Source organism: Macadamia integrifolia, unplaced genomic scaffold (genome assembly GCF_013358625.1).
Source record: "Macadamia integrifolia cultivar HAES 741 unplaced genomic scaffold, SCU_Mint_v3 scaffold896, whole genome shotgun sequence".
In the NCBI taxonomy this organism is placed as follows: Eukaryota; Viridiplantae; Streptophyta; class Magnoliopsida; order Proteales; family Proteaceae; genus Macadamia; species Macadamia integrifolia.
Window position 1 is genome coordinate 78,957 of NW_024870573.1, and position 10,104 is coordinate 89,060.

The 10,104-nt window shown below is 38.3% G+C and overlaps 1 protein-coding gene across 5 annotated transcripts in view; it reads left to right on the plus strand.

The window, feature by feature from the left end:
- LOC122070355 (protein FAR1-RELATED SEQUENCE 5) overlaps window positions 1-9,736 on the plus strand; it is a 78,806-nt gene extending 69,070 nt beyond the window's left edge. For 2 of the 5 annotated variants that reach the window (XM_042634495.1, XM_042634497.1), the window contains exons 3-4: window positions 7,189-7,360; window positions 7,515-9,120. In XM_042634495.1, coding sequence (XP_042490429.1) covers window positions 7,189-7,360; window positions 7,515-7,555 — 213 coding nt within the window. In that variant the 3' untranslated portion in view covers window positions 7,556-9,120. The other 3 variants (XM_042634498.1, XM_042634500.1, XM_042634496.1) reach the window with 3 other exon arrangements.
- Window positions 9,737-10,104: the final 368 nt, after the last annotated feature.

Consider the following 10,104-nt stretch of genomic DNA (forward strand, 5'->3'; position numbering starts at 1 on the left):
TCAAATCTGAGTCTAAAATCTTGTAGAATATAGCCACATGTAGTATTTGACCTGAAACTTCAATGGAAGGTGGAGAATTTATAGTGAGGGAAGTTACAGAAGGCTAGGAATCCCACCTAAGCCTTACCCAGAATCCACCGAGTAAACACACTCTTGAATCCACAGAAGTGTGGCCTGATCCACAGAACCAAATCTGAATTAACCAATGCCACATGATTGATGATGAATAACAGAATGGATTCGTTATTTGTTTGGTTTGGTAATTGTTTTGTGTAGCTAAATCTCTCTCTCCCGCTTTCTCCCTCTCACTTTTCTTTTTTCATGAGCTGGCTCTCTCTCTCTCTCTCTCACATCTCTAAATAAGAAGTTTCTTCCTATTTCCCTCCTTTTCTCCTCCTATTTCTCTTTTTTTTTTTTTTTTCTTTATAGTTGACAACCTTTCTCATTCTTCTCTCTTCTATATATATTTCAGTTTCAGATCCTATTTTTTCAGGAGTGAGGTTTCTTTCTTTTCTCTCCCACAATATTCACTCTCTTCCTTGCAATCGCACCTTATTCACTCCCCTATTTTCTCTCTCTTGCATTGCTGGCTTTCTTTCTATGTACAGAAAAATAGTTTCTCTCCTTTCTTCTCTATTGATTTCACATTGTCTAGTTAGTTTTTCTTATTGCTAAATCTGAGATATTGTCATAGAATTCTGTTATGATGTTCCATGAAATATAACTATCAGGTCTGGAATATTCTTGCTATTGTCTTTGACCTAAATTTTAGCCGACCCCATTTAGTTGGGAATGGGATAAAGTTGAGTTGTTGTCTTTGACCATTAAATTTAGATTCAGATCTAGCCATATCAACCATTGATCAAAATTTGACTGTTAGATCTGAGATCATATCTGGCCCATATGTAGGCATCATATCGGATTTCTTCCATTCTATTAGTGGGCCCACTACCTGCAGGCCAATCAGATCCGTCAGATTTGATTGGTCCTGCATCATGTAAACAACTTTATTTCCTGTGTTGATTTAACGAAACGGAGACTTAAGAGTGTTTGTGTTGGCTTTGAGTAAGAATCCGGACCATATCTCCTTATTGCTGTAGTGGCCTGGTTGGCTTGATGTTCTTTCTTACACCGCTAGTTTGGAGACACTTTCTCTTTTGTTTTTCTGATATTTCTTGATCATTGTTACTGCTGTTTCTCTTCTTTCCTCCACTAATTTAATATTTTTTTAACTATGCTTTGGGATTTTCTCTGTTGTTCTTGTTTGGGTCCATTACCTGTAGGGTTAATTTTGGTTTCATTCCTGCATCTGTTTCCCTCAACCTAAAACTCAGACCAAATACAAATCCCGAAATTCACTGTCCATTAGCATTGCTATATAAATATGCTGTGCCCAGAACATGGGAGACCAGATTTGGATGCTAAATGATTGTTTAGCCAAATACAAATCCCAAAAGTCCTTGTCCATTAGCATTGCCATATAAATATGTTGTGCTCAGAACATGGGAGACCAGATTTGGATGCAAAGCGATTGTTTAGCTGCACTCTCTTTCTCTCTCTTAACCGTGGAATCTTGTGCTGCTTCCTATGCTTCTGTTTTTCTTGACTTCCCTCCATATTCTAATTTTCTTCCTAAATGGCCTTAACCTAGGAAAATTCCCATCCCAGGGTCTTAGGAGGGTGGATTATGGGTTGGTCCTAACCATCGGATCTTTTGCACAAAGTGTCCACCCTAAGACTTGAACCCAGGTTTTCACACTGGCAGCCTATGCTTTATTTTTTCTTCTTTGTTCTCAATAATCTTTTCTATTTCTTTGTGCTATCTTTAATCTGATTTATTCTCTTGCTGCAGAATCTTTTTCTTTTTTGCCCCCATGAATATTGTTCAATTCTTTTGTTAACTTATTGTTTATATCATACCTTTCATTTCTGGATAGTTTTATGTGTTCACAAATACCCAAGGGGCTGAGAGACTGTTCCCAAACTATTTATTTATCAGGTTACTGGATCATAAAGAATCTGAACAAATTTCTTCAGTTTGTTGTTTTTCTTTATTTTTATTGCATTAAATCCATTTACATCACACGTATTGTTTCCTAATCACTGTGATCGCTTTATGCATAAGTTTATCTATCCTACATTATGAGCAATTCTCTCTTTGACCAGTCAACTTTGGTCACAGGGTCTTGTTTTTTTTATTTACCTGGTATTTCTGTCAAGATATGTGAGGGTAAGAGAGTTATTATGTTTCTTTTGTGTCCTGCCCCATAGTGCAAACGACAGGGGACTTTTTCATTTATTCCTTTTATTCAGCCAGGGGATGTGGTGTGTATTAGTCGTTCTTGCAGATTTTTCATTGGCCTCACAAATGCTACACTATAAATATAATCAGATAGCCCTATCTGGCAAACAAGATTATTATTACACAAGGCCCAAAATGATCCTTTTGGAGTTTGCAACTGTTGTACTAATGGGTGTAAGGGTATAAGGGTAAGCAGTCCATAGGGATAGTAATTATACTTTCTTTTCACTCATTATAAATAAAGAGGGTCTATCAACTAGACAGATCGATTAATTCCTCACAATCGAACATGGTATCAGAGCCTAGTTCCAAACCCTAGGGCCCTCACATCCCTCTCTCTCGACTTGGCATCAGCACCTCCCTCTTTTCGCCTCTCTTTCTCTCACTTCCCTCTCTCGGTAATGCTTTCGTGAATCTATCGAGAGCTTCTCTAGCCTTTCCTCTACTTTGTCTAGACTCTCAGATTTCCTTCTCTAATGATCTGAGAGATCCAACCCTTTTCTTTTTTTTTTTCTGTCCTACATCGTTTTTTAGGTTTTTTTGTACCCTAATAGATTTTTTATGCTAGGACTTTGTTTCCCTTGTTTTTGGTATTGATTTCGGTTGATGAAGCTTTCCTCTAGAGTTATTCACTTGTGATGTGGCTTATTTAGCCATTTTTTCATCCTAGGTCACCTCGCAGAGAAAAATCAATTAATTAGGGTTTTTCCCTTTTTTTTGCCTTTTTGGGTTTTTTCCCTACTCCTTGGAATTGTTGCTCCCAGAGGTTTGTGTTATAGGCCTGTGTGGCTAGTCTCAGCCATCCTACTTCATCCTTGCACAACTTTTTGCCTTTACACCATGTCAGACGTCACTATTGCATCAAAAAATTGACTGGAACAAAAGTGGTGAGTCATGGAGCACATCTGTCTTTTCAATCACTCCTATCAATACTACTTTCCTTGACGGGAGAAACTACTTGATGTGGTCTTGCTCTTGTTACCTTGCCATCAATGCCCGTGGCTATGCTGGTTATATGACAAGAAAGACAGTTCAGCCCACTACTGAAGGTCCATCCCAGGATAAGTGGAGATCTAAGGACTCAATGGTAATGTCTTTCCTTTTGAGATCTATGCAACCACAACTTGCTAGTGGTTACCTTCTCTTGGATACTACTGCCAAGATATGGAAGACTGCAAAGGACACATTCTCAGGTTGGGAATGTTGCCCAAGTGTTTGATTTGCATTAACATCTCTATGACACCAAGTAGAAGGATCTCAGTTTGTCCTAATATTATACTGTGTTGTGTACATTATGGCAGGAACTTGATTTCTATGATGTCTATCAACCAAAATGCCCTAATGATGCTACCAGTTATAGGAGACAACAATGATCAGTTTCGTGTCTATGATTTCTTGGCAAGGCTGAATGTTGAGTACGATCAGATTTGGGCTCAAGTGCTAAGCCGTGATCCCTTTCCCACTTTGGAGATATCTTATTCCTTGGTTCAGTTAGAAAACACCCGTTGGGGTTCTATGTTACCACCACCATCTGGTACCCCGGATCGATCAGCCTTATTCACTGGTACTACCATAGTTGTCAAGGCGTCGCCTTGTCATCTAGGCAGTTTGCCTAGGCCATTGCACTGTATGCCGCGTTATATTTTGGCACTTATTTATGCCAAATACCATTGAAGTAAATATTTTTATATTTTATTCATAAATAAGCAAATACCCCCATTTGAATCCTAATAAAAATAGTTTAAAAATCAAATTCCAAAAGGATAAAAAGTCAACCCCCTGGTCCAAGAACAAAAATTAGTTTATTAGTTGTAGGGCGATTTCAACTTTTGAATGCTAAGTTTTTTTTCAATTCTGAAAATTTTATAAATTTTATCATGGTAGAAGATTGCTAAAACCCAAAAGTCCGGTAAAATAATCTTTTGTTTTGATGTCCATAAAATTAGTTCCATTCAGGTGATTTAACAATATTCGCGTACTTTAAAATAAGTTTGACCCGAACATAACTTTGTCATAACAACTCAAATTTAAGTAATCTTAGACTTGTTGGAAAGCTAGTTTTGTGTTATACCTAATACAAAAAGTCTCATGTAAAAATAAAATCATTTGACCAATAAAACTTATTATAGAACAAGTATAAATGTCAATAAGTCATGTTGATTTTTTATTACTTGATGTGAGTGTGACTATGTTGAATTTTTATAACTTTATGTTGCTTAATGTTGATTGATTTTTTATGTCATAGGGTATATATTATAACATACAAAATAACTTTAGAAAATAGGGGTAATAAAAAATAACACAGGCGATTTGATCGCCATAGCGGGCAATTCACCGACAAATTGATTGGCCACCCGACCACCACCTTGGATCGTTATGACGCCGTGACAACTATGGGTACTACCCATCCTTTAGATTGTTCCATAGTTGTCAAGGTGTCGCCAAGGCGTCTAGGCAATTTGCCTGGGGCCTAGCAAATACCCTTGTTTGAATCCAATAAAAATAGTTTAAAAATCAAATTCTAAAATGATAAAATGTCAACCCCCCAGTCCAAGAACAAAAATTGGATTTTTGGTTGTAAAGCGATTTTCAACTTTCGAATGCTAAGGATTTTCTCAATTCTGAAAATTTTATAAATCTCATCATAGTAGAACATTGACAAAAACCGAAAGTCCGGTAAAATAATCTTTTGTTTTGATGTCAATAAAATTATTTTCATTCATGAGATTTAACAACATTCACACTTTAAAATAAGTTTGACCAGAACATAACTTTGTCATAACAACTCAGATTTAAGTAATATTAGGCTTGTTGGAAAGCTAGTTTTGTTTTATACCTAATACAAAAAGTCTTATCCAAAATAAAATCATTTGACCAATAAAACTTATTATAGAAGAAGAACATTTCTCTAAATGTCAATAAGTCATGTTGATTTTTTATGACTTGATGTGAGTGTGACTGGTGATTTTTATGACTTGATGTTGCTTGTTTTTTTATGTTATAAGGTATATATTATAACATACCAAATAACTTTAGGAAATAGGGGAAATAAAAAATAACATATGGTGATTTGATCGCCATGGCAATGGCATAGCGGGCGATTTATTGCCAAATCGATTAGCCACCCCTCTATTGCCTTGAGTCGCCATAATGCTATGACAACTATGGATTGTTCCACCTCGAGTAAGGAACCTATTCACTGTGACTATTGTGGGAAGGAGAGGAGCAGCATACCAAGGAGTTTTGTTGGAAGCTTCATGGTCTTCCCACATAAGGTAAGTGCAAGGGCCATGGTAAGTCTTCCCAGGCTGCCTATCACACTGAAGCGACTGACTATGACTCTACTAGCCTTGCGCCTGCTGCAACTGGGTCATCTCTCACACCGGAGGAGGTCTCTATGTCCCGCCGCATTATGTTTATGCCTCATTCATCTACATCCACTGTGCCTGCCTCTACATCTATTACTATCCACATTGACCTCAACCTCCCTTCTTCAGTTATCTCATTTTTTGGTCAATGTGCATCAATGGTTTATCGTCCTTGGATTCTTGACTATGGGGCCACTGATCACATGACTGACACCTCCAATTTATTTTTTCATTATTTTCCTTGTTCCGAACAGGACAAGGTTCGTATTACTTATGGGTCTCTTTCCTCTGTCTATGGAGAAGGGTCCATCCTTTGTTCTCCTACATTGTCTTTCGAATGTTCTTCATGTTCCTGATTTTTCAATGAACCTTCTCTCTATTAGCCATGCTACCACTGCCTTGAATTTTAAAGTGACTTTTTTCCCTTCCCATTGTGTGTTCCAGGATCTGGTGACAGAGAGAATGATTAGTCGTGGTAGGCTGCATGGTGGTCTTTATTTGCTCGATGATGATATTTCCTCGGTTGGTTAGGCACATCAGATTGGTCCCTCTACATCTTTCCCTGAGCTTTCTTTTTGGCATAGGAATTTAAGCCATCCTCCAGTTGGCACTCTTAATAGAAATTTTCCTAGTTTATTTAAGCATTGTAATTCGAAATATTTTTTCTGTGATGGTTGTATTTTAGCCAAGCGTACTCCTCCTGTTTATTCAAGCTTAAGTAAGGGAAGTTTTACTCCTTTTCAGATTATTAACTATGATGTTTGGGGCCTGCCCTAATTATTTTTGTTTTGCATTTTCTTTGGTTTGTTACTTTTATCGATTGTCACTCACATGCTACTTGGGTTGATTTGATGAGTCATAAAAGCAAGGTTTTTCATTGCTTTCAACTCTTTTATATCATGGTTTCCACTTAGTTTAATACTCAAATCAAAATACTCCGTAGTGACAATGGTAAAGAGTATCTTGAGAGTTTGTTTCAAACTTTTGTTGCTGCCTAAAGCGTCATTCATCAGACAAGCAACGCTGACACTCCTCCTCAAAATGGTGTGGCTGAATGCAAGAACTTGCACCTTTTAGAGGTTGCTTATGCCCTTCTTTTTTAGATGAATGTGCCCACTTTCTTCTAGAGTGTGGCTATGCTTACTACTGTCCACCTTATAAATCACATGCCTACCCGGAAGCTGGACTTTCGGTATCCTACCGTAGTCCTCACTAGTTCTTCCACCTTTGTTGTTCCGCCGAGGGTGTTTGGCTGTGTTTGCTTTGTTCGCAGCCACCAGCCCCATGGCAAGTTAGATCCTCGTGGTTTGAAATGTGTTTGTGGGTGACCTTGCTACCTAAAAGGGTTATAAGTATTATCACCCTCCTTCCCATCAGTTTTTTTGTCTCCATGGATGTTGTATTTCATGAAACTTGTACTTATTATGATCAGGCACTTCCAAGAAACATTGTTGTTTGGTGAAGATGTGCCCTCTTCCTTTATTCCTTCTTTGAATGCTCGTCCTTCTATCTCTTCAGTTCAGAGGGAGAAGCATTCTGCTCAGGGGGAGACATCAGGTGAGGCCCAGCCTTCTCTGGATCAGGCTTGAAAAAGTGTATGTTCCCCGGAATCGTGAGCACACACCTACTGTGGCAGAGCAGCCTACTGCTCCTACTTTACATCCTGATCCAGATCCAGATCCTAGTCCTGGTAATACTTTATCTTCAGATTCCCCTATTATTACTGTTATTTCTGCTTCTAATCCCTCACTTGCTTTACCTATTTCTGTCGTATAGTTCTCTTTCCCTTCATACCGTGCTTTTGTCTCCTCTTTGTATTTTGTTTCCCTTCCCAAAATTGGTAGGAAGCAGTCAAAGAACTGCACTGGAAGGTTGTCATGATTGAGGAGATGCATGCCCTGGAGAGAATACTTGGGACATCGTACCTCTTCCTCCACAGAAGAAGATTTTCAGTTGCAAGTGGGTGTTTATAGTGAAACAGAACGCGGATGGGAGTATTGACAGGTACAACGTCAAGCTGGTTGCTAGAAGCTTCACACGAGCTTATGGTCTTGACTATCAGGAGACGTTTTTTCCTTTTACAAAGATGAACACTATCCGGGTGATACTTTCGTGTGCTGTGAACCTGGGCTGGGAACTACAACAACTGGATTTCAAAAATTCCTTTCTTCATGGGAAGCTGACAGAAGAATTGTATGTGGATGTACAACCTGGGTTTGCTCGTACTACTACTACGGGGAAGGTTTGCAGGCTCAAATGAGAGTTATATGGGGTGAAACATTCCCCCCGTGGCTGATTTGGACAATTTCACAAAGCAATAATTTCTTTTGGATATAATTAGAGTAATGCGGACCACACCTTGTTCACTAAGCAATCTGGGTCCAAGATTGTTGTTCTTATTGTGTATGTTGACGACATTGTGGTTAAAGGAGTGACAGAGGAAATTTCTTGCAAATTTGAGATCAAGGACTTAGGAAAGTTGCATTACTTCCATGGGATTGAGTTCGCCCATTCTACCAAGGGTATCGTTCTTTCCCAGAGAAAGTATACTGTGGATCTTTTGAGACAGAAGTGCTCGATTGTAGGCCTGTAGATACTCCTCTTGATGTTAATGTTCATCTGTCAGCAAAATCTGGTGAACCAGTGGACAAGGGTCAATATCAACGCCTGGTTGGGAAGCTTATTTATTTGTCCGATACTTATCCGGATATTGCCTTTGCAGTTAGTTTGGTGAACCAATACATGCATGATCCATATTCCACACATTTGGAAACTGTATATTGGATCTTGTAGTACCTGAAATCAGCCCGTGGAAAGGGGATCTGCTTTCTTCACATGGTCCTATATTGATGCTGATTGGACTAATTCTCTTGATGATCGTTGTTCCACTACTGGATATAATACCTTTGCTAGCGGAAATTTGGTCACTTGGAGGAGCAAGAAGCAAGCTGTTGTTGCCCGCTCAAGTGCTGAAGCTAAATTGCACTATGTCCCATGGTATATATGAGTTAATGTGGCTCCAAGGGCTTTTGAAGGACTTGGGTCTCCCAGTTCCCTTGCCTATGATGTTGTACTATGATAGCAATTCTGCTATTAGTATTGCTCACAACCCAGTTCAACACAATCGCACCAAGCATTTTGAGATCGAGTGGCATTTCATCAAGGAGAAGTTAGAACAATGACTGATTTGTATTCCATTTGTTAAATCGGGTGATCGACTTGTTGATGTTTTTACAAAGGGTCTAAGTCTCAAGTTGTTTGATCCTATAGTGTAGTTGCGCATGTATGACATCCATGCACCAATTTGAGGGGGGAGTGTTGTGATGATGAGTGTAATATGGGTATACTGGTAAATCAGTCCATAGGGATATAATTGTACTTGTACTTCCTTTTCACTCATTATAAATAAAGATGGTCTGTCAACTAGACAGATTGATTAATTCCTTACAATCGAATGATCTGATAATTTTTTTACTTAGGCAGGACCTATGTGATGCTTAATCTAAAGCCCTTTGTATTCATATTGTGTTTATGAAAAATACTTTGCTCCTGGAGACAAGAATTTCTCATTAAGCAAGAATTTGTGTTTCCTAAACCACAATTAACCTTTTGTATATTTTCTACCTTGCAGGATGAGAAAGATAAGAAGATTAGAGAATTATACACTGAGCTGCAACGTGAGAGAAAGCGATATACTACTTATCAAGAACAACTTGATATGATTTTAAAAGACATTGAGGAACACACAGAACACTTCTCAAGAAGCATCAAAGATATAGTTCAGAGTGTTAGAGATATTGAATCTAAGAGGCAAGGGCTTTCACACAGCTGACGGCCTTCTATCTTGTTTTGTACCATGTCTTCTTTTGCACAATTTGTCAGGTTTTAGGTATGGCCATTGTTTCTTTTCCATATTGTATATGAACAACACATGAAGCTAGATCTTCGATCATCTCATCTGTACTGCACTGTCAAGATAGGTAAAAGTTGCTCTGGACTTGGTTGTGAGTTGTGACTAAACAAAGCCTCGTGAGGAAAGATAAAAGGAGATTGAGATTGGAATGAAGCATCTTCTATAGATGGATAGAGTAATGTCAAGTACATATGTTCTTATTCTCCATGGAAACGTTTTGGGGAAGTGGGAATCATTTGGATAAATTACAGAAACTATAACAATATACGGCTTTGTCCCAAAGAAAAGCCTCTAGTAGGGAGACTATGTAATTGTCAGATTGGTTTGTATATCGAAAGGAAGAGAGAGAGAGAGGGGGGGAGGGGAGGAGAGCTTAAGAAATAAAAAAATCTAGGTCTTAAATGTGCTATCTAATGAGTGAGCATTTGGAATGATTTTGTTATCCATTTTTCTCCTTCCTAGTTTTTTTTTTTTTTTTTGGGTTTCCAACTTTCCATTAGACATAATTTTTTTCTAAAGGC